The sequence below is a fragment of the Passer montanus genome, unplaced genomic scaffold (assembly GCF_014805655.1).
Source record: "Passer montanus isolate IOZ18808 unplaced genomic scaffold, ASM1480565v1 scaffold53, whole genome shotgun sequence".
NCBI classification, from domain to species: domain Eukaryota; kingdom Metazoa; phylum Chordata; class Aves; order Passeriformes; family Passeridae; genus Passer; species Passer montanus.
The window spans coordinates 155675-179706 of NW_024370263.1; the positions used below are offsets into that span (position 1 = coordinate 155675).

Here is a 24032-nt window from a genome sequence, read left to right on the forward strand (position 1 = left end):
AGCATCGTGACTTTAGCTGAGCTCAATGCAACACAGCTGACCTCAAAGGAGGGCTTGGAGCATGTTCTGATATTCTAGTTACTTCACACACAAGGACATCATTAAACATGTGTGTGGGGCTGGCCAGGCTGGGCACCTGCCCTTGTGCTCCAGGGGCTTCAGGATGCAGAGCCCTTCTGTTCCCTGACAGGGGAGAGTCAAGGGGGAGAGTCACTGGTGCTGGGGCAGTGCCTGCATTGAGGGTGTTGTGGCACCTCAGCCCTGGTGGGGGGCCATGGGTTTGGCTGGGGCAGCTGCAGGTGCAGAGCCCTGTGCAGAAGCTCCCACATGAGAAGAGAGTGGCTGGAAGGGCTGAGCTACCCCAGGGGATGCACAGTGGGTGGGTGACACCAGGGTCACAGGCTTGGTGAAGGTGGCAGCAGAGGATGCATTGGCAAGGCACGGTAGAAAATGTTCCTGCCATCCCTTGACATGGAACTTGGCTGAGGCTGAGGGGCCTTTGCCCACACACCTCAATCCAGCTGACATAGTCCTGGGGGTCCTGAAGCACACCTGTTTTCCCCAGCTGAGTGCCCAGGGAAGCAGGTGGCCCGGAGTTATCTTGCTGTATTGCTGGGCAAGAAAGAGAGGAAGCAGTGGGACAGAAGCTGTCAGGAAATGTTGGGGGACACATTTCTATGGAGGGCCTCTGTCGGGTAGGCAGGCACAGAAGAGGGTGTTGGGTGCCACAGCACAACCCCATCACTGTAAGGACATGGAGCTGATGGGATCACACTGTGGCCTGGGCCCCTCCTCTCCTGGCAGTGCTCACCACAGCACAGGTGCCATGGCCATTCGCTGAGCCAGGATGGGGCCTTTGGGCACAGGGATCCCATCCTGCTGCCCAGGCAGGCCTGTCCTCCTGGGACATTGACTGACCCCCATCTTCTCCCCTCTCTTCTCTCCCTCTCCAGGTTTCCTGGTCCAGGCAGCGCTGACTCAGCAGCATCCTCACTGTCAGCCAAGTGAGAGAGACGGGAGACACCGTCAGGATCACCTGCTCTGGGCTTAGCAGCAGCTATCCTTATGCTGGCTGGTACCAGCAGAAAGTCCCTGGCACTGGCCCTGTCACTGTGATCTATGCTAATGACAAGAGACCCTCGGACATCCCTTCGCGATTCTCCGGATCCTTGTCCGGCTCCACGAACACGTTAACCATCACTGGGGTCCAAGCCGAGGACGAGGCTGTCTATTTCTGTGGTGGCTATGACAGCAGCAGTGGTAGCTATGGTGTATGGTGACAATGAGTACCAGGAAGTCAGACAGATTCCAAAACCAGAGGAAAAATTATGGTCCTTCTCTGTCCTGGCTGTATGTGTAGATGAGGCATATTCCTGTCCCTTCTGCGTGGCCACAGCATGGAATGTCCTCTCTTTGGTGTTACAGAGATCAGGAAGCGACTATGCAGCTGGGGCCCATTGTCCTGTTCCCTTCAAAGATCTTGGTGTAGCTGTGTTCCCCACAGCCTCTTGATACTGATGACGATCTCCTCCTGTACTGCAAAAACTTCCTCAGTGCAACCATTCTTCAATATGCTGGGCTCTTCTCCTCAAATGTGCCTGTGACCTTGTCCCTGTCTATTCTGTCCTTGACTGTTGCATTCCCTCTAAACTTGTCCAGGAAGGTCTGTGCCCCTGGGAGACTGGCTGATCGTCCTCTGCTCTCTCCCTCTCCACATTCCCTGGTCCAGGCAGCAGTAGTGAATCATCCTTGGTGTCAGCCAATATAGGAGACACTGCCAAGATTGCCACCTCTGGTGCCAGCGGCAACTATGGCTGGTACCAGCAGAAGGTCCCTGGCACTGCCCCAGTCACTGTGATCTATTGGGATAACAGCAGACCCTCGGACATCCCTTCGCGATTCTCCGGATCCACGTCCGGCACCACGGCCACGTTAACCATCACTGGGGTCCAAGCCGAGGACGAGGCTGTCTACTTCTGTGGTGGTGTTGACAGCAGCAGTGATGCTGCCCAGTAACACTGAACAATGGGGAAGTGATACAAAAACCTCCCGCCTCAGCTGTCCCTGAAGTGTCTTATAACTGTGCCCTTCTCCTGCCATTTGGGGAAGGGATGACCTCCCTGCAGCCTTGTCCCTGCATACTGCATCAGGGCCAAGGTCTCCCTGTGCTCCTCAGCTGGTGCCAAGGGCCCTGCTGGTTACCTCGCAGCCCAGCTGAGTCCCTGAACATCACCCAAGAGAGCTCAGCCTTGTGGCCCCAGCACCAAGTGCCAGGGAGCTGGGCCAAAGCTTTGCCTTCAAAGCCTAGGAAGGGATATTTCCCATGGGTGCTGGAGCTCTGGGGTCATGCATGAGGCTGCCAGGGCAGATCAGGGCTGGTCATGCTCCATTGTGTTCAAGAGGAGCTGCTGGGCTAAGGCTGTGTGTACTCAGTGCTGGCCCACTGGGCTCATTTTCAGCCTGTGCAGGAGCCTCCAAGCACTTCTGGCCCTCACGGGAAGCCCTGACCCTGGACAACATCCCACTGTGATCCCACAACAGCAAGGAGCCTGAACCCATCCCCATCCTGTGATGTCTCGGCACCTGGCTGACCTTGTCCCCCTCCTCGACTTTGCCTTCAAAGCTGAGGAAGGCATATTTCCCACGGGTGCTGGAGCTCTGGTGTCATGCATGAGGCTGCCAGGGCAGATCAGGGCTGGTCATGCTCCATTGTGTTCAAGAGGTGCTGCTAGGCTAAGGCTGTGTGTACTCAGTGCTGGCCCACTGGGCTCATTTTCAGCCTGTGCAGGAGCCTCCAAGCACTTCTGGCCCTCACGGGAAGCCCTGACCCTGGACAACATCCCACTGTGATCCCACAACAGCAAGGAGCCTGAACCCATCCCCATTCTGTGATGTCTGAGTAGGATGGCACCTGGCTGACCTTGTTCCCCTCCTCGCAGTGCTATTCATCCCTGGTGCAGATATCCTGGCCAGACTCAGTGTGACCAGCTGGGGACTTTGAGCATGGGGATCCAATCATTGTCCCACTGCCTGGAGAGATCTGTGCTCCCAGGTCACTGACTCACCCCCTCTCCTCCCCTCTCTCCTCTCCCTCTCCACGTTCCCTGGTCCAGGCTGCATCACTGAGTCAGCCTCTCAAGTGTCAGCCACTGTGGGAGAGACCATCAAAATCACCTGCTCTGGGAGCAGCTACAGCGACTATGGCTGGTTCCAGCAGAAGGACCCTGGCAGTGGCCCTGTCACTGTAATCCACCGGAATGACAAGAGACCCTCAGGCATCCCTTAGTGATTCTCTGGATCCACATCCCGAACCATGGGCACGTTAACCATCACTGGAGTCCAAGCCGAGGACGAGGCTGTCTATTTCTGTGGTGGCAGGGACAGCAGTGGTGCTGGTACAGTGACACAGATTTTCAAGTGATGTACAGAGAAAGTAGAAATTGAGATTTTCTGTCATTCTTATGACCAATCAGAGTTGTGGATGCGGACTGGGGCAGGTTTTTTCTCCTCTGCACTACCATAGCTCTTCATTTTGCCCATTTTGCGTCCTAAAGAGTAGAAGGTACCTTTGTGGCTGGGGATCATTGTTCTGGTTCCTACAAAACTACTGTCTTTGTCTCCAACTCTACTAAGACTCACAATAATGACCATGTCCTTCTCTTGGTGCCTGTGTGCTGGGATACCTGGGGTTGAACTCTGCTCCCCAGTTGTGCCTGTGGCCATTTTCTATGTCTGTTCTCCTTTGACTATTGCATTCCCCATAACCTTACCTGGGCAAGCCTGTGCTCCTGGAACACTGACTGACCCCATCCTTCTCCCCTCTCTCCTCTCCCTCTCCAGGTTCCCTGGTCCAGGCAGTAACAGTGACTCAGCCATCCTCAATATCAGCCAACATGGGAGGCACCATCGGGATCACCTGCTCTGGTGGCAGCGGCAGCTATGGCTGGTTCCAGCAGAAGGTCCCTGGCACTGGCCCTGTCACTGTGATCTACTGGAATGACAGAAGACCCTCGGACATCCCTTCGCGATTCTCCGGATCCAAATCCGGCTCCACGGGCACGTTAACCATCACTGGGGTCCAAGCTGAGAACAAGGCTGTCTATTTCTGTGGTAACCATGACGGCAGCAGTGGTGGTCAGCACCGTGGAGGCACTGACTCAGCATTCTCTCTCCTCTTGCTGCTGGCATTTCTCCCTCCAAGATCCTTATGCCCTGGGTTCTGTCTGCAGCTCTGAACCCCTCCATTGCATCTTTGTGCCTTTGGACACAGGGGCACTGCCAAGTCTGTGCCCCTTGGACACTGGCTGTCTCCTCTCTTTTCCCCTCTGTTCTCTCCCTCTCCAGCACTGAGTCACCCATCCTCTCTGTCAGCCAAAGTGCGAGACACCATCAGGATCACCTGCTCTGGGGGTAGCAGCATCTTTGGCTTTGGCTGGTTCCAGCAGAAGGTTCCTGGCACTGCCCCTGTCACTGTGATCTATAACGACAACAAGAGACCCTCAGACATCCCTTCACGATTCTCTGGATCCACATCCAGCTCCACAAACACCTTAAATATCACTGGGATCAAGGGCTAGACAGTCTATTTCTGTGGTAGCAATGCTGGTCAGCATGGTGGAGGCACCCTCATGCCCTGTGTTCTGTGTGTGTCTCTAGGCCACTCCAAGGTATCTTTGGGGCCTTTGGGCACAGCGACCCTGTCTTTCTGCCACACAGGTTTGTGCATCTGGGACACTGACTGATCCCTGACTTCTCCCCTCTCTTCTCTCCCTCTCCAGGTTCCCTGGTCCAGGCAGCAGTGACTCAGCCATCCGAGATATCAGCCAAGGTCGGAGACACCGTCAGGATCACCTGCACTGGTAGCAGCTACAGCTACTATGGCTGGTACCAGCAGAAGGTTCCTGGCACTGCCCCTGTCACCGTGATCTACTACAATGACAAGAGACCCTCGGACATCCCTTCGCGATTCTCCGGCTCTGGGGGCACGTTAACCATCACTGGGGTCCAAGCCGAGGACGAGGCTGTCTATTTCTGTGGTGGCACTGACAGCAGCTATATTGGTGTAATGAAAATGACAGATTTTCAAATGATGTACAGAGGAAATTAAAATGGCATTTTACTGTTCTTCTCATTGCAAAGCACAGTGATGAATCTGAAGCTGGGGCAGGTTTTTGTCTCCTCTGCATGACCATGGCCACAAATGTCCCCCATTTTGTGTCCTAGTGCACTGGAAACTAACTTGGGGCTGGGGATCATTGTCCTGTTCTGTACAATACTCATGGTGTAGCTTTTTCCCCCATCCCACTGCCTCTTGCTACTGATGACCACATTCTCCTGCTATTTCCAGAGGTGCCTCTGTGGTGGGGTGTCTTGGGGTACATTTGGCTTGGCTCTGCTCCCCAGATTCACTAATGGCTGTGGTTGCAGCCATTCTCCTTTGAGTGTGGTATTCCCCATCCCCCTGCCCAGGACATGACCATGTTCCTGGAACACTGGGTAAAACCCCTCTACTCCCCTCTCTTGTCCTTCTCCACAGTCCCTGCCCAGGCAGTATCTGTGAGTCAGCCATCCTCAGTGTCAGCCAGTCTGAGAGAAACCATCAAGACCTTCTGCTCTGGGGGTAGCAGTGGCTGTGCCTGGTCCCAGCAGAAGGCCTCTGATGGTGCCCCTGTGATCTATGACAGCTTGAAGAGAGCCTCAGGGTGCTGGAGGATATTGAAATGGCATGGCTCCTGGAAGTGAAGAGCTATGGTAGGGCTACTAGTTCCTGCCTTCAAAATGTCCCATCCTATGGTTGCTCAGAGGAGCTGGGACAATCCCTGTCATGATCTCTGGACATTCTGGTCCCTGCCGGTCCCTGCCAGTTCAGGGCTGATGCACACTCATCTCTGGTGGCAGCAACTGTGCCAAAGGACCCTGTGTCTGTGTCACAGGCTCTCCCTTGTGAGCACAGCCTGCCGTGGGCACGGTGCCATGCAGAAACCCCGATGGTTGTGCCCAGGGCTGGAGCAATCTCTGGACCTGGTGCAAGGGTGAGAGGCAGCAAGGGCAGAGTCCTGTGCCGGGCTCTGCTCGCAGTTCCTGCAGTGCTGTCCCTGAGGCCCTTCTTGTCCCCACACGGTGTCAGTGTGGCTCCGCTGCGCAGGCAGGAGGCTCACGGGGCAGGCAGGAGGCGGAGGGGCTGTGGCCGGCCAGGGGCCAGCGGGGTTCAGAGCAGCCCCGGCGGCTCCTTTGGCGGCTGCCGGGGCCGTGCTGTGCGTAGGGGGCACAGGGGCTGCCCCCGGCCGGACAAGAGAGCAGCTGCTACGTGCTCGTGATGGGTACAAACACCAGACCAGCTCTACCCATAGTTGCTGCAAAGCTGTTGGAGACCCTCAGCTCACTTTGAATTTGGAGGAAGTGGGAGCTTGATTTTCCTTAGCGTTGTTGAGCCTGGAAGCTCCTGATCTTGGTCTGGTTCCCATTCCCATTTAAAGCCCCATTTCTCTGTTCTGCACATCTTTTGTGGCAATTCAGAGAAGCCCAGGGTGGCACCCTCAGTAGAAGCAGGATGTGGTTTTCCCAGCTGCTGATCAGCACCCAGGGACCACAGTGTCCTTTGGACCAGGAGGCACCAAACCAGCCTTGGGCACTCCAGGGCAGGTGCATGTGTCCCCATGGCCAGGTGGTGCTGTCCCCTGCTCTGTGCATAGAACTCCCAGTGCATGGAGGCCATGGTCCTACTGGGCAGCAACAGGCTCACGGTGGACCCCAGCAGATCTGAGAGTGCATCAGCCATACTGGGGAAGGAGCAGGCAACCTACAGTGATCTTTGGTGGGCCAGAGGTGCCTGCAGCATGTGGGGATAGCACTGGGACAGAACTTCCAGGGAACACTGGGTGTCACATATCCATGGAGAACCTGTGCTTAGGCAAGTAGGGGCATAAAAGTGGATCAAGGCCCACAGCACAACCCCATCACTGTAAGGACATGGAGCTGGTGGGATTGCACCATGGCTGGGGCCCTTCTCCTCCTCGCAGTGCTCGCCCACAGCACAGGTGCCATGGCCAGACTCGCTGTGCCTGAGCAGGCTTCTGGACACAGGGGACACATGATTTTCCATTGGGAGGTCTCTGCTCCTGGGACACTGACTGACCCCCATCTTCTCCCCTCTCTTCTCTCCCTCTCCAGGTTCCCTGGTCCAGGCAGCAACAGTGACTCAGCCATCCTCAATGTCAGCAAACATGTGAGACACTGTAAGGATCACCTGCTCTGGGGTTAGCACCAACAACTATGGCTGGTACCAGCAGAAGGTCCCTGGCACTGGCCCTGTCACTGTGATCTACCAGAATGACAAGAGACCCTCGGGCATCCCTTCGCGATTCTCCGGGTCCGGATCTGGTTCCTCGAACACGTTAACCATCACTGGGGTCCAAGCCGAGGACGAGGCTGTCTATTTCTGTGGTAACTATGACGGCAGCAGTGATGCTGCTACAGTTGTACAGTGGATTGTTGATGTGATACAAAATCTACAATGGCAGAGTTCTGTGAGGATTCTCTACATTCCAGTATCAAGCATCAGGGTAGACCTCCCTGCCTTACTGAACCTCACTTTTCCCTTTCTCCTTCTCCAGCTCCCCTGGTCCAGGCAGTATTGCCATGTCAGCCATCCTTGGTGTCAGCTAACCTCAGAGAAACCACAAAGATCAGCCTCTCTGGGCTTAGTGGTATTTAGACTTATGCTGGCTGGTCCCGGAGAGGGTCCCTGGCAGTGCCCCTGTCACTAGAGCAGCAACATACCCTCGAGCATCCCTTTGCAATTTGCCTTGTCTGCCTCCACGGTCAAAGGAGCAGCATGGAAAGGCAGAGGCAGGTCTGGGAAGGGTGGTGTGGAGAGGTCTGTGCAGGTGTGTGGGACTGGCCAGTCTCCAGGGGCTTCAGGATGCAGAACCCTTCTGTTCCCTGTGGTGCTGCTGACAAAGGGGAGAGTCACTGGTGCTGGGGCAGTGCCTGCATTGAGGGTGTTGTGGCACCTCAGCCCTGGTGGGGGGCCATGGGTTTGGCTGGGGCAGCTGCAGGTGCAGAGCCCTGTGCAGAAGCCCCTGCATGGGAAGGGAGTAGCTGGAAGAGCTGATCATTGCTAAGACTGAGGGGCCTTTGCCCACACATTTCAATCCAGCTGACTGTAGTCCTGTGGGTCGTGAGATACACCAGCTTATGAGATACACTTGTGCTTGGAGCAGGACCTGTTTTCCCCAGCTGAGTGCCCAAGGGACTAGGTGGCCCGGAGTTATCTTGCTGCATTGGTGGGCAAGAAAGAGAGGAAGCAGTGGGACAGAAGCTGTCAGGAAATTTTGGGGGACACATTTCTATGGAGGGCCTCTGTCGGGTAGGCAGGCACAGAAGAGGGTGTTGGGTGCCACAGCACAACCCCATCACTGTAAGGACATGGAGCTGATGGGATCACACTGTGGCCTGGGCCCCTCCTCTCCTGGCAGTGCTCACCACAGCTCAGGTGCCATGGCCATTCGCTGAGCCAGGATGGGGTCTTTGGGCACAGGGATCCCATCCTGCTGCCCAGGCAGGCCTGTCCTCCTGGGACATTGACTGACCCCCATCTTCTCCCCTCTCTTCTCTCCCTCTGCAGGTTCCCTGGTCCAGGCAGCGCTGACTCAGCCACCTGAGATGTCAGCCAAGTGAGAGACACCTTGGATAACAGTCAGGATCACCTGCTCTGGAGCTAGCAGCAGCTATGCTTATGCTGGCTGGTTCCAGCAGAAGGTCCCTGGCACTGCCCCTGTCACTGTGATCTACAACAATAACAACAGACCCTCGGACATCCCTTCGCGATTCTCTGGATCCGGGTCTGGCTCCTCGAACACGTTAACCATCACTGGGGTCCAAGCCGAGGACGAGGCTGTCTATTACTGTGGTAGCTGGGACAGCAGCAGTACTGGTGGGGGAGATGAAGCCAGTGAGTAATGGGGAAGTGAGACACAGAAGCCAGTGTCAGGAGAGGAAGGTTTTCAGCCATTTTTTCTCATGGACAAACAAAGCTGTGATAGTGGAGTTGAGGCAGGTTCCTGTCCCCTGCCTAAGGACATGGATGTGCATGACAAGGCATAGGAGGGGACTCTTTCCCCTGTCCCCATAATAGGAATTCCACTGCCTCATCTCCAGCCCTGTTGCCTTTTGCTTCTGGCTGCTTCCTCCTGCAGATGCTGTTTCTACTGCTGAAGCTGCTTCTCCTGCATTGCCCTGAGCCAGGCTGGGCCCTGATTCCCCCAGAGGTTTCTGAAGCCACAACCAGGTCCCTTTCCCTCAGAGGATGATATTCTATTGCTCTGCTGCTGCCAGATCTCCTTCCAGGGCCATGGGTCTCTAATCTTCCTCTCTGTCTTGAGCCTGTTTGTTCCACTGTCCACCAGACCCATTGGGCACAGGGGACTGTCACAAAGCCTGGGTAGGGTTGTACTCCTGAGGAGAAATAACTGACCCTTCTAGTATCACCCCTCTCCCTCTCTAGGCTCCCTGGCCTAGGCAGGAGCACTGAGTCAGCCATACTCAGTCTAATTAAACATGGGTGAAACCAGGCAGATTGCCTGCTCTGGGAGCAGCGACAACTATGGCTGGTTCCAGCAGAAGGTCCCTGGCACTGCCCCTGTCACTGTGATCTATCTTAATGACAAGAGACCCTCAGACATCCCTTCACAGTTCTCTGGTTCCATATCCAACTCCACAGGCATATCACTGGGGTCCAAGCCGAGGATGAGGCTGTCTATTTCTGTGGTGCCTTGGACAACAGCAGCTCTCCAGGACAAGGACCATGGCACAGCCCCATCAGTGTGAGGTGACGGAACTGGTGGGATTGCACCACAGCCTGGGCCCCTCCCCCTCGCAGTGCTCACCCACAGCTCAGGTGCCATGGCCAGAGTCATTGGGACTGGAGGGCAGAAGGGGAGATGTTCCCCTGCCCAGGCAGGCCTGTGCTCCTGGGACACTGACTGACCCCTGACTTCTCCCCTCTCTTCTCTCCCTCTCCAGGTTCCCTGGTCCAGGCAGCGCTGACTCAGCCATCCTCACTGTCAGCCGAGTGAGAGACACAGTCAGGATCACCTGCTCTGGGGGTAGCAGCAGCAGCTGGTATGCCTGGTACCAGCAGAAGGTCCCTGGCACTGGCCCTGTCACTGTGATCTATGGGGATAGCAACAGACCCTCGGACATCCCTTCGCGATTCTCCGGATCCAGGTCCGGCACCACGGGCACGTTAACCATCACTGGGGTCCAAGCCGAGGACGAGGCTGTCTATTTCTGTGGTAGCTATGAAGGCAGCAGCAGCAGCAACTATGGTGTGAGGTGACAGTGAGTAAGAGAAAGTGACAGATACTTAAAAAACAGGGGAAAGATTTTGGTCTTCTCCCTCCTGTCAGCTCATGGTGCAGCCACGTCCCCACAGCCACTTGGTATGGATGGTCATGTCCTTCTGTGCTGCCAAAGCTGCTTGTGCAGCCATTCAGCAATTGCCTGGGCTCAGCTTCTCAAATGTCTGTGACCATGTCCATGTCTGACTGTTTGATTCCATGTGATCTTGTCCAGGTAGGTCTGTGTACCTGGGATGCTGACTGAGCTCCTCTTCTCCCCTCTCTTTTCTCCCTCTCCAGGTTCCCTGGTCCAGGCTGCAGCGCTGACTCAGACACCCGAGATATCAGCCAGATTGGGAGAGACTGTTAATATCAACTGCTCTGAAGGCAACCCCAAAAAGTACTTTGCCTGGTTCCAGCAGAAGGTCCCTGGCACTGGCCCTGTCACTGTGATCTACCAGGATACCAACAGACCCTCGGACATCCCTTCGCGATTCTCCGGCTCTGCCTCCGGCTCCACGGCCACGTTAACCATCACTGGGGTCCAAGCCGAGGACGAGGCTGTCTATTTCTGTGGTGGCCAGGACAGCAGCAGTGATGCTGGTGAAGTGATAAAGACAAAAGAATTAAAAACATAGATTTTCACTCCTTCTCATGGCCAAGCAGAGTTGCAGATGTGGGGCTGGGACAGGTTGATGTCTCCTCTGCATGACCATAGCTATGAATAGGGCTGAGCAGGCCTGTGGGCTTGATGCAGCTTCATCTGCCCCCTCCATGACCATTGGCTCTGAAATGCCTGCTGCTTGCCCCATGCTGTGCACGAGGAGGCCCTGGGGCTCTGCAGTGCCTGGCATTGCCATGTCCTCAGCCCCACCACCTCATTCTGCTGCCAGCCACCTCCTCTTGCTCTGCCAGGTCTCTTCATGGGGCCCTGACCTTGAGTTCATGCCTTGGGCTTAGTCTGAAACACTGATCCCTCCATTCCCTCAGGACTTTTTGACACAGGAGGCCTGTCTTGTTTTAGAGAGAGCTGTCCTGGGGTACACACTGGTCCAGGCAGCATCTCTCAGTGAGCTGTCTGAGGTATCAGCCAGTCTGGAAGAGACTTTCAAGTAGCAATGGCAATGCCTGGTCCCAGGAGAAGTCCCTGTCACAGTGAACTACGATAGCAGAAGGAGATCCACAGTGGTGCTGGCCCCTGCTAGTTCAGGGCTGATGCACACTCATCTCTGGTGGCAGCAACTGTGCCAAAGGACCCTGTGTCTGTGTGACAGGCTCTCCCCTGTGAGCACAGCCTGCCGTGGGCACGGTGCCGTGCAGAAACCCTGATGGTTGTGCCCAGGGCTGGAGCAATCTCTGGACCTGGTGTAAGCCGCGGCAGGGGTGAGAGGCAGCAAGGGCAGAGTCTGTGCCGGGCTCTGCTCGCAGTTCCTGCAGTGCTGTCCCTGAGGCCCTTCTTGTCCCCACACGGTGTCAGTGTGGCTCCGCTGCGCAGGCAGGAGGCTCACGGGGCAGGCAGGAGGCGGAGGGGCTGTGGCCGGCCGGGGGCCAGCGGGGTTCAGAGCAGCCCCGGCGGCTCCTTTGGCGGCTGCCGGGGCCGTGCTGTGCGCAGGGGGCACAGGGGCTGCCCCCGGCCGGACATGATTTTCCTTGGCGTTGTTGAGCCTAGAACTCCTGATCTTGATATGGCTCCCACCCCATTTCAAAGCCCACTTCTCTTCTCTGCACTTCTTTTGTGGCAATTCAGAGGCCCAGGATGGCGGTCTTTGTTGAAGCAGAATGTGTGCAGCAAGGCCATGGTCCAGCTGGGCAGGAGCAGGGTCAGGGTGGTCCCCAGCAGATCTGAGAGCTCAGCAGTCATGGTGAGGAAGGAGCAGGCACCCCAGGCCAATCTTGCTGCCTTTGGTGGGACAGAGGTACCTGCAGTGGGTGGAGGAAGCAGTGGGACAGGAGGTCTAGGAAGCATTGGGTGCCACATATCCATGGAGAGCCTGTGCCTGGGCAGGTAGGAGCTTAAAAATGGGTGAAGGCCCACAGCACAGCCCCATCACTGTGAGGACATGGAGCTGGTGGCATTGCACCATGGCCTGGGCCCTTCTCCTCACAGTGCTCACCACAGCACAGGTGCCATGGCCAGACTCGCTGTGCCTGCACTGGGCCTTTGGGCACAGGGACCCTGTCCTGCTGCCCAGGCAGGCCTGTGCTCCTGGGACACTGACTGACCCCTGTCTTCTCCCCTCTCTTCTCTCCCTCTCCAGGTTCCCTGGTCCAGGCAGCGGTGACTCAGCAGCCATCCGAGATATCGGCCAAGGTCGGCGACACCGTCAGGATCACCTGCACTGGTAGCAGCAGCAGCTATAGCTGGCACCAGCATTGCCCCTGTCACTCTGATCTACTACAGTGACAAGAGGCCCTCGGACATCCCTTCGCGATTCTCCGGATCCCAGTCCGGCTCCTCGGCCACGTTAACCATCACTGGGGTCCAAGCCGAGGACGAGGCTGTCTATTTCTGTGGTAGCTATGACAGCAGCAGTGGCAGCAGCTATGGTGTGTGGTGACCATGAGTAAAAGAAAGTGACAGAGACTCAAAATGCAGAGGAAAGATTTTGGCCTTCTCCCTCCTGGCAGTTCTTGTTGTAGCTATGTCCTCCACAGCCTCTTGATACTAATGACCATGTGCTCCTGTGCTGCCAAAGCTGCTTCTGTGCAGCCGTTTGCCATGGGCTGGGCTCTGCTCCTGGAATGTGCTTGTGACCATGTCCCTGTCTGTTCTGTCCAAGACTGTTGCATTCCTTGTAATCTTGTCTAGGCAGGCCTATGCTCCTGGGACACTGACTGACCCCCTTCTTCTCCCCTCTCTTCTCTTCCTCTCCAGGTTCCCTGGTCCAGGCAGCACTAATTCAGCCACCATCCTTGCTGCCACCGGCATGGAAGAGACTGTCAGGATCTCCTGCTCTGGGGGTAGCAGCGGCTATGGCTATGGCTGGTACCAGCAGAAGGTCCCTGGCACTGCCCCTGTCACTGTGATCTACAGCAGTGACAAGAGACCCTCGGATATCCCTTCGCGATTCTCCGGCTCTGGGGGCACGTTAACCATCACTGGGGTCCAAGCCGAGGACGAGGCTGTCTATTACTGTGGTGGCTGGGACAGCAGTGCTGGTCAGGACTGAGGTCCCCTGCAAGATGGTTGTTGTTGACCATGGATGATGCGGGATGCTGCTTCTGAGGAATGACTGAGGTTTGAGAACTGCAGTTTACAGGGATGGATTGACAGTGCACAAGAAGCCCCCGGCTTTAGGGATCCCTGGTGGGGCCAACACCCTATTCTGCCATCTGGACCTTTGGCCATCACCATGTCAGGTGTAACTCATCATAAATCTGGCAGATTTTCCTCAACAGTTGAAATGTGGTATGGAAAGAATCCCCTAATGAAGGAGCTAAGTGGGAGCTGGGGAAAGATGTACTGGCAGGTTCCTGCCTTGTGAATGGAGTCTTAATTTCATGGAGGAGCCATGGCCCAGACATGTGGTGGCTTAAAAGCTAGACAAGGTACACAGCACAGCCCAACCAAGGGTGAGGACATGGAGCTGGTGGGACTGCACCATAGGCCTGGGGCCCTCCCCTACTCACAGTGTTCACCTACAGCTCAGGTGCCATGGCCAAAGTCACTGTGCCTGGACAGGGCTTCTGTATGCAGGGCACATCCTTCTGCTCTGGGGAAGCTGTGTTCCTGGGGTGCAGATTGATCACTGTCTTCTCCCCTCTTTTCTCTCCCTCTCCAGGTTCCCTGGTCCAGGCAGCATCACTGAGTCAGCCACCCGAGATGTCAGCCAAGGTGGGAGACACTGTCAGGATCACCTGCACTGGGGGTAGCAGCAACTATTATGGCTGGTTCCAGCAGAAGGTCCCTGGCACTGCCCCTGTCACTGTGATCTATCGGGATAGCAGCAGACCCTCGGACATCCCTTCGCGATTCTCCGGCTCTGCCTCCGGCTCCACGGCCACGTTAACCATCACTGGGGTCCAAGCCGAGGACGAGGCTGTCTATTTCTGTGGTAGCAGGGACAGCAGCAGCTATGCTGGTGAAGTGACAAAGACAGAAGAATTAAAAACATAGATTTTCAGTCCTTCTCATGGCCAAGTAGAGTTGTAGATGTGGGGCTGGGACAGATTATGTCTCCTCTGCATGACCATAGCTATGAATACTATTTTTTGTCCTACTGAACAGAAGGCTTTGGACCATTGTCCTCCCCTCTACAAAACTCATGGTGTAGCTGTGTTCCAGGTTTCCAGACTCCAAAACTAAAGAAAATATTTCAGCTGTCCTCCCTTTTGGCTGGCTGTGGGGTAGGTTCCTGTCCCCTCTGTACAGCAAGGGCTACAAATGTCTTTCTTTCACTGCCCCACAGAACTGGGGGTTCTCTTGTTCTCAACCACGTTTGAAGGTCACTGTCCTTGTCCCTACAAAGATCAGTGTGGCTTTCTCCCCCAACCCATCACATCCTGCTACAGATGACCATCTCCCCCTCCTGCTGCCTCTGTGCTGGGGTGCCTTGGGCCCTGTCACTCTGATCTATGGCAGCAACAGCAGACCCTCGGGCATCCCTTCCCGATTCTCCGGATCCTGGTCCAGCTACACGGGCACGTTAACCATCACTGGGGTCCAAGCCGAGGACGAGGCTGTCTATTTCTGTGGTGGGGATGACAGCAGTGGTAGTGATAAGGACGAGTAATGGGGAAGTGAGACACAGAAGCCAGTGTCAGGAGAGGAAGGTTTTCAGCCATTTTTTCTCATGGACAAACAAAGCTGTGATAGTGGAGTTGAGGCAGGTTCCTGTCCCCTGCCTAAGGACATGGATGTTCATGACAAGGCATAGGAGGGAACTCTTTCCCCTGTGCCCATAGTAAGAATGGCACTGCCTCATCTCCAGCCCTGTTGCCTTTTGCTTCAGGCTGCTCCCTCCTGCTGCTGCAGCTGCTACTGCTGAAGCTGCTTCTCCTGCTTGCTCTGGGCCAGGCTGGGCCCTGATTCCCCCATGTTTCTGTAGCCACGACCAGGTCCCTTTCCCCAAGAGGGTGATGGTCTATTGCTCTGCTGCTGCCAGCTCTCCTTCCAGGGCCATGGGTCTCTAATCTTCCTCTCTGTCTTGAGGCTGTGTGTCCCACTGTGGCATGGACCATGGGCACAGGAGGCTGTCATACTGCCTGGGTAGGGATGTGCTCCCAGGGCAATGGCTCACCCCATCTTATTGCCTTTCACCTCTCCTTCTCCAGGCTCCCTGGTACAGTCAGTCATCCTTGGTGCCAGCCAACCTGGGACAAACTGTCTGGGCTATATGCTCTGAGAGCTACAATGAGTATGGCTGGTACCAGCAGAAGGTCCCTGGCACTGCCCCTGTCACTGTGATCTACTGGGATGACGTAAGACCCTCGGACATTCCTTTGTGATTCTGGTTTTGTGTCTGGCTCCAGAGGGTCACTGGTGTTCAAGCTGAGGGCAAGGCTTTCTACTGCAGTGGTAGCTTCAACAGCAGCAGTGCTGATCTCATGGTGACACTGCCCCACAGGCAAGCAAGATCTTGAGTGTCAAAAAGGCTGGTTTTGGTGCCTCATTCCACTCCACCAGGCATGACCACCTCTCCAGCTTTGGGACTTTTCCATTCCCTTCCCTTTCCATTCCATTCCATTCCATTCCCATGTCTTAGGGCTGTGACTCTGAGTATGATGTGGCACTGAAGATGGTTTCCCAGAGAACTTGTGGATGACCCATCCCTGGAAGTGTTCAAGGCAAGGTTGGATGAGGCTTTGAGCAACCTGGTCTAGTGAAAGGTGTCCCTGCCCAAGGCAGGAGTGTTGATGGTATTTAATGTCCCTTCCAACTCAAACCACTCCATGATTATATGGCTATGTTCCCAGTGGCTGGGTGCTGGTGCTGCAGAAGCCCTGACCTGGGCCCATCCTCACTGCCCAACACCCAGGTGAGGGGCAGAGGAGTCTGTGACAATGTTAGGAGCTGCAGCCAGTGGAGCTGCAGCCAGTGGAGCTTCCCAAGAACACCTTTGCTACACACTTGTTCCACAGTCTGAGTCCTGCCTAGGGCCTGGCAGCATTGCAGCTGCCCTGACAGCTCAGGACTGGGCATGTGGGCATTTGCCAGGAGCCCTGGATGCTCTTGCTGGGCATGGAGAGCTTGTGCCACAGCCCATGGCTCTGGCTTAGCTGTCCCCAGTGTCCATGTCTCTGCAGCAAAACACCTTGATCTGCTGCAGGGGCAGCAACAATGCTTATGGCTGGTTCCAGCAGAAGGTCCCTGGCACTGCCCCTGTCACTGTGATCTATGCTGGTAACAGCAGACCCTCGGACATCCCTTCGCGATTCTCCGCATCCACGTCCGGCTCCACGAACACGTTAACCATCACTGGGGTCCAAGCCGAGGACGAGGCTGTCTATTTCTGTGGTGGTGAGGACAGCAGCAGCAGTGCTTCCACCGTGGCGTGCAGCAGTTGGGGAAGTGATGCAAAAACCTCCTGCTATTGCAAGTATCAGTCAGGAGTCTGTGCTGTGCCTGCTTGATGCGGGTCAGGCCCCCACCATGGCCCTGCCCTTGCTGCCCTGCACTGAATGTGCCTGTGCCTGGTCGCTCAGCCTGGCACTCCCTTAAAGCTCCATGTCCCTGCTCATTCCCTGGCACTTTGGGAGGGGATATGTAGCACTTGGAAACACACTTGCCTCCATGGCCACAATACCCATGGCTGGGTCCAAGCAGAGGAGGAGGCGAAGCAGGAGGAGGCTCTCACTCTTCTGGCTGGGACACCAATGGTGATCAGGGCCATGGTAACTCCCAGACCAGGAAAAGGGAGACACAGGCCCACTGTTGCCCCAATGAGGCACCCTCGGGTGCTGCCTGAAGCTGCCCAGGCACAGCATGGAGCAGCATCTGTGCCTGTGTGGCAATTCCTCCTATGGGACATATGCTGTGCTCCAGCAGGTCCCCTCCATACAACTCACAGGGAGATAGCCCTGCAGCCCTGCCCTGTCCATGCCAGCCAGGCTCCTGGTGCCCTTGGCACCCTGGGGACAGCATAGAGGGTCCTGGGGGAGAGGAAATTTCCTGGGATGCAGCCACTCTTTGTCTGGGTTGGGACTGCCAAAGACAACCATGATCCCTGTGCCCCGAGTTGGAGCAGGACTGACCAGGAGCTGCCCCAGCTCTGGCTGCTGAGCACTAGCACACTGGGCTCATGATCAGCTAATGGGGAGGCATTGCTGGACCTGGCTCAGTGCTGGCCTGCTCCCATTGTTCTGGGGTGTGAATGCCTGGGAAGAGCAAAGGTCTTGGTCTTCAGTGGTGGATTTCAGCTGTTAGAGGAAAAGCCAGGGCACAAAAGCAGGAGAGCAAGGGGGTATTTTACAGGCATGGAATTCCCATGGGAGGCAAAAACTCCAAAAATTAGTTGGGGGATGATGGATCTTGGCATTGTTCCAGTTCTATCACTGGGAGCTGCAGGTACTCCTGTATGCCCATGCCACAGCACCCAGCTCTCCCTTCTCCTTAGACACTGCAGCCACTCAGCCTGGTGTGGGGACAGGGGTGTCAATGCTGTGGGTTTCAGGCTCAGAGCTGGGGGGTGTCTCTGCTTTGTGTCTGGGGACAAGCTCTGCTACACCTGGGGTGGTGGGGCTGGGTGTGGAGCAGGGAGGGATGTGCGGAGAGAGGCGCGGGCAGGATCCGGCCGTGACCGCAGGCTCGGATTTGCATGGAGGGGACGTGTCCTCGGCGGGCGGGGGCTTAAAAGGGAGTCAGGGTCCACGGCACAGCCCCATCATTCTGGGGACGCTGAGCCGGTGGGATTGAACCATGGCCTGGGCCCCTCTTCTCTTCGTGGTGCTCGCCCACAGCACAGGTGCCATGGCCAGACTCGCTGTGCCTGCACTGGGCCTTTGGGCACAGGGACCCTGTCCTGCTGCCCAGGCAGGCCTGTGCTCCTGGGACACTGACTGACCCCTGTCTTCTCCCCTCTCTTCTCTCCCTCTCCAGGTTCCCTGGTCCAGGCAGCGGTGACTCAGCCATCCGAGATATCGGCCAAGGTCGGCGACACCGTCAGGATCACCTGCACTGGTAGCAGCAACAGCTATGGCTGGTACCAGCAGAAGGTCCCTGGCACTGCCCCTGTCACTGTGATCTACTACAGTGACAAGAGACCCTCGGACATCCCTTCGCGATTCTCCGGATCCAAATCCGGCTCCACGGGCACGTTAACCATCACTGGGGTCCAAGCCGAGGACGAGGCTGTCTATTTCTGTGGTAGCTATGACAGCAGCAGTACTGCTGCACCGTGACACAGAGCAAAGGGGAAGTGGTACAAAAACCTCCTGCCTCAGCTTACCCTTGGAGCCCCAAGACTGTGCCCATCTTCTGTCATTTGAGGAAGTTATGACCTCCCAGCAACCCTGTCATGGCCCAGGGTGTCCCATGTATGTGCCTGCAGGCAGATTTGTCCTTCCACTGTTCCCCTGACCAGAGAGGGCCATGCTCCAGGTCACTGGCTGATCCTCATCTTCTTTTCTCCCTCCTCTCCCTCTCCATGTTCCCTGATCCAGGCAGTGCTCGGTATCAGCATTGTGGGACAAACCATCAAAGTCATCTGCTTCAGTGATGGCAGCAGCTGTGACTGGTACCAGCCTAAGTTTCCTGGCTGTGCCCCTGTCATTGGGATCTACTGCAACGACTTGGGACCCCAGACATCCCTTTAGGATTCTCCAGATGCCAGCCCGGCTCCATGAGCACAGTAACCATCTCTGGGGCCCAAGCCCAGGACAAGGCTGTCTGTTAACGTGGTAGCTACCAAAATGGCAGTGATGATGTTACCACGGTGAAACAGAGCAATGGGGATGGGATACAAAGTCTTCGTGCCATGACAGGGGCCTGTTAGGAGCCTCTGCTGTCCCTGTTTGGTGAGGCAGGTCCCTGGCACAGCCCTGCCTTTTTCTGCCCTGTGGTGAATGTGGCTGTTCCCACTGACACAGCTCCATCCTTACAGCCCTCTCCTTGTCATTTGTGGATGAGAGCAGATAGGATAGAACTGAACAGACCATTTCAGATGGAAGAGGCCTTCAATGATCACACAGTCCAACTGCGTAGCCTGCACATCACTTCAGGGATGACAAAAATGTAGGGCATTGTCCAAGTGCCTGTATAACACTTGCAGGCCTGGGATATCATCCAGCTCTGTGCTCCAGAGCCAAGATTCTCCTGGTCTCCCTGGCTGGTGCCCAGGGCCCTGCTGATGCCTCCCAGCCCAGCTGTGCCAGGAGCCTCTGGAACATCACCACATTACAGGCCTCTGGAAACAAAGGAGTTGAAGATGGAGTTTCTCTGTCCTGTCTCTCAGGGCTGAGCAGGCCTGTGGGCTTGATGCAGCTTCATCTGCCCCCTCCATGACCATTGGCTCTGAAATGCCTGCTGCTTGCCCCATGCTGTGCACGAGGAGGCCCTGGGGCTCTGCAGTGCCTGGCATTGCCATGTCCTCAGCCCCACCACCTCATTCTGCTGCCAGCCACCTCCTCTTGCTCTGCCAGGTCTCTTCATGGGGCCCTGACCTTGAGTTCAGGCCTTGGGCTGTGTTTGGGGCAGTGACCCCTCTGTTCCATCAGGACTTTTTGGCACAGGAATCCTGTCCTGCAGGTCAGAGAGGGCTGTCCTGGGGCACAGACTGACACCCCTTATTTCCCCTCTCCCTTTCTACATTCCCTGGTCCAGGCAGCATCTCAGAGTCAGCCATCCAAGGTGTCAGCCAGCCTGGGAGAGATTTCAAGATCTCCTGCTCCAGTGTCAATGCCAAAAGCTCCTTCAGCAGCACCCTGCTGCATCCAGCATAGCCTCTGTCCTCCTCCATGCCTCTCTCCAAGGAGAGCAGGACTGAAGAGCTGAAAACTGTCCCACTCTTATCCTCCCACAAAATGAAACCGAAACCCCAGTGAAGCCTGAGAAATGCTCAGAAAATTATCATCCACAATAGAAGGCAGTGGCTTCAAATAAATGCTTTGCATATACAATTTCAGTGATGTTTTTCCTTTTTTTGGATAGTTCCAGACTTTGCACAAAAGCATAGACCTTCCCAGAGGCAAAGCAAACCTCTGAAAGAGAAAGCGTTTCAAACCACAAAATCTTCGAAGTGTTACCTGTTTTACAATGAACTATTTATAGAGTTCCTGTGACTCAGGAAGCTCACTGACTCTGCCTCTTTCTAGAACCACTTGCACAAACCACATCATTTGAAAATCTGTGGGTTCAATTTACGTTGGTGCTGCTGGCATTCAGTGGTCCAAGCTGAGCACTGAATCTGCCAATCTGTGGGATTGGCACCACACTGTGAAAACATTTTTCAAAGAAGCAGCCAAGACTTCACAGGGAAATTTGAAGTTAATTTGTTTTAGCTGAAACCCATTCTGGCTCACCCCTTCCTTGGCTATCTCAGCTCTGTGTAGGCATCTCCACCTCCTGCCTTTCCATACATTTAGGGTAAATATTAATACAAATAAGTTGCCTGCAGAGACCTTCAGCTATTAGCTCCATTGCTGGTGGTGGGAGCTGCACTGAAGAGCCCAGCCAGGACCAAAACTCCACACGTTCAGCTGTGCCCACACCTTCATCCTGCTGCGTCCATCGTGGCATCTCCATCCCATCACCTTCATTCCACTGCACCCACTGGGATATTTCCAGACCATCCTCTCCATCCTCCCACATCCATGGGCTCCAGAACTGCTCTGCCACGAGGCAGGAGGTTTTAGTATGGCCCTGTGTCACTGGGTGGTGTATTCGGGGCCGGGACGATGTTGACCGTGACAGGTGAGTCGCCGACTTCCCCTCGGTCTTTCCTTTCCCACCACGGAATTTTGACATTTTGTCGATTTTTGGTGATTTGGGGTTTTTTCTCGGACTTGGCGCCGGGCTGGGGTCTGCCGCCCGTTTGGGGCCAGGCACTAAGCCTGGTCCTGGGGGCTCTGTCTCGTCCCTGCGGACTCCGACGACTCTGTGCGCACCGCAGAGAATGGGGGCGTATTTTCTGAATCGAAAAGTCTTAAAATTTGTCCAGGAAATGTGTCTGAGGTCTCAGGGGGAAGGAAACTCAAGTTTAGGTCCCTAAAATATGTGATTTTTATCTTTCTCAAAGAAATCTGTCAGTCTAAAGTCTAAGTCCTCAACTCTTAGTCCTGAGGACTAAGTCTGTCACCCTGGTGAGGGGCAGGGGCTCTTCTGCGGGGTCCCATGGCCAGGGGTGCAGGTGCTGTGAAAGGACAGCCTGTCCTCGGCTCTGAGTAGCCCACAGTCATCCTGACTTCGTGTTAAAATGTCCCTGGAATCTTAGACAAAAGATTCCAGGAGTATCTTAAAGAGCCCATTGTCCAGGTAAGACATGTCAAAAATGGAGATTATTGGGCTGAAAATGCTGCCAGAAATGTCGTTGGTCTGTCTTTGTCAGTAATTTTTAAAATAATTTGGTGAAGAATACCAATTTGAACCAAATTACTGGGGGCTAAGATCAAGAAAAATGTTCTTTGACCATTTCTTCATCAAAAAGTATTTAATGATGGAGTCATCTTGGTTTTCAAATGGAGATAGAGGTAGAAATAGAGGTGAAGATAGAAATAGAAACACTGCACATTGGAGGAGGCAGCAGAACCACACCAGAAACATCTTTTTTCCATCTTCCTTTGGGTGATTTTTAGTAGTAGTTTTTCAGAGACAAAAAATGTCTGAAAGCAGAACTGGGCAGAAAACAGGATGGTTTGTCTGTGAAATTTTGGGGTTTTTTAAGAAAAATGCCTTGCAAAAGGAAAGAAATGGCTTTATGGCAAAAAAATTTAAGATTCAATATATATATATATATATATAAATGTATATATAAATGTATATATAAATATATAAAAAATCAGATATATGTGAGATACAGAAATGTATAAATATTCATGTGTAAATGCATCTTATAGAATTATATATTTATTCATATGATATGGACTACTTATATATGTATATTGTACACTTTATATATATTATGCATATTAGCTGTATATATCTATCATATGGAATACATATATGCACATATATGTGCATAAAGTGTATATAAAACATATGTACAAGCATATGTGAGATATATGTGTATATTTAAGATTCAATTTATATATATATATATATATATATATAATGTATATATAAATATATTAAAAATCAGATATATATGAGATACAGAAATGTATAAATATTCATGTGTAAATGCATCTTATAGAATTATATATTTATTCATATGATATGGACTACTTATGTATGTATCTTGTACACTTTATATATATTATGCATATTAGCTGTATATATCTATCATATGGAATACATATATGCACATATATGTGCATAAAGTGTATATAAAACATATGTACAAGCATATGTGAGATATATGTGTATTGACACACATATATGCATATATATATATATATGTAACCCAAATTTAAATATATAACAGTTATGAGTGACAAGCTCTGGCTGTGGGGAAAGTGAGGAGTTTCTGGGTAGTGCCAGCAGGGCAGGCAGGGCTGGGGGACAGGGCCGTCTCTGACGCTGTACCATTCTCATCCCTCACAGGCCAGCCCCAGGTCGCTCCCACCGTCCACCTCTTCCCGCCATCGTCTGAGCAGATAGACTCACAGGGCAAAGCCACCCTGGTGTGCCTGATGGAGAACTTCTACCCACGCAGTGTGACGGTGGAGTGGGTGGGTGATGGCAGCACCATCAGCACTGGCGTGGAGACCAGCCAGCCCCAGCGGCAGAGCAACAACCAGTACATGGCCAGCAGCTACCTGTCGATGGAGGCCACCAAGTGGCAGAGTTACAATTCTGTCTCGTGCAAGGTCAGGCACGTGGCTGGAAACGTGGAGAAGACCGTGAACAGATCCGAGTGCTACTAACCTGCCCCGCCGGCCTCTGCTGGCTCCCTCCCTCCTCCCCACTTCTGGGAACAGCGGCTCCCCCGCCGCAGATGTCTCTGCCCATGTCTGCCCGTCCCCTGCTCCTGTCCCCCACTGTGAGTGTCACACAATAAACACCGACACTGAACTAGCGCTGGCTCAGCATCCCTGTCTCTGTGTCCTTCCAATGCGCCGCTCCCCACTCGCGGCCTGGCACCAGCAGGGAGGGTGGGGTGGGAACACTGACATGTGTGCACACACACACTCATAATGCAGGGGCTCTGCGAAGATTTTGGGGACCCTGGGGATCACAATGAAACCCCCTGGCACTGCCAACACAGGGAATGAGCAGCCTGGGGCACAGCCTGCACTAAGCCCCCATGCACTCATTGAACACATGGCCCCGGCTGTGCCATCCTCGGCCCTTGTTCATGTTCCTCTGGGTGCCAGCTGCCTTGCAGGCACATGTGGCCGGTGGTGGAGGTACAGCAGCCATCTCCCTTTGCTGCCAGGCCTGGCTCTGTCCCCATTTCATTGTCACCCCCATGCTTCCTGGAACTAGGGTCCCAGTGTAGCCAGTTAAAAGCACAAGCACCAGCCTGTCCATCACACCCCATGCCATGACAACTGGGACTCCAGCATGTCACATGCCCTGTCCCCATCCCCAGCATAGCCCTGGAGAAGTTTCCCTGCAGCTCATGGAAGGGCTGACAGCCAATGCTGTGCTGAAAG

General features: G+C 54.4%; 1 protein-coding gene across 17 annotated transcripts; it reads left to right on the forward strand.

The window, feature by feature from the left end:
- The first annotated feature begins 6984 nt into the window (after nucleotides 1-6984).
- Nucleotides 6985-23465, forward strand: LOC120509672 (immunoglobulin lambda-1 light chain-like). 17 transcript variants are annotated; one of them, XM_039724620.1, is made up of 7 exons: nucleotides 6985-7037; nucleotides 12599-12700; nucleotides 14228-14379; nucleotides 18630-18660; nucleotides 19023-19026; nucleotides 21152-21189; nucleotides 22978-23465. In XM_039724620.1, the coding sequence occupies exons 1-7, from the start codon at nucleotides 6992-6994 to the stop codon at nucleotides 23298-23300; spliced, it is 696 nt and encodes a 231-aa protein (XP_039580554.1). In that variant the 5' UTR covers nucleotides 6985-6991; the 3' UTR covers nucleotides 23301-23465. The 17 variants fall into 17 exon arrangements, with proteins under 17 accessions (XP_039580554.1, XP_039580542.1, XP_039580539.1 ...); XM_039724608.1 differs by lacking the exon at nucleotides 19023-19026 and having other exon boundaries at nucleotides 18630-18673; nucleotides 21155-21189; XM_039724605.1 differs by lacking the exon at nucleotides 19023-19026 and having other exon boundaries at nucleotides 18630-18670.
- The last annotated feature ends 567 nt before the right edge of the window (nucleotides 23466-24032 follow it).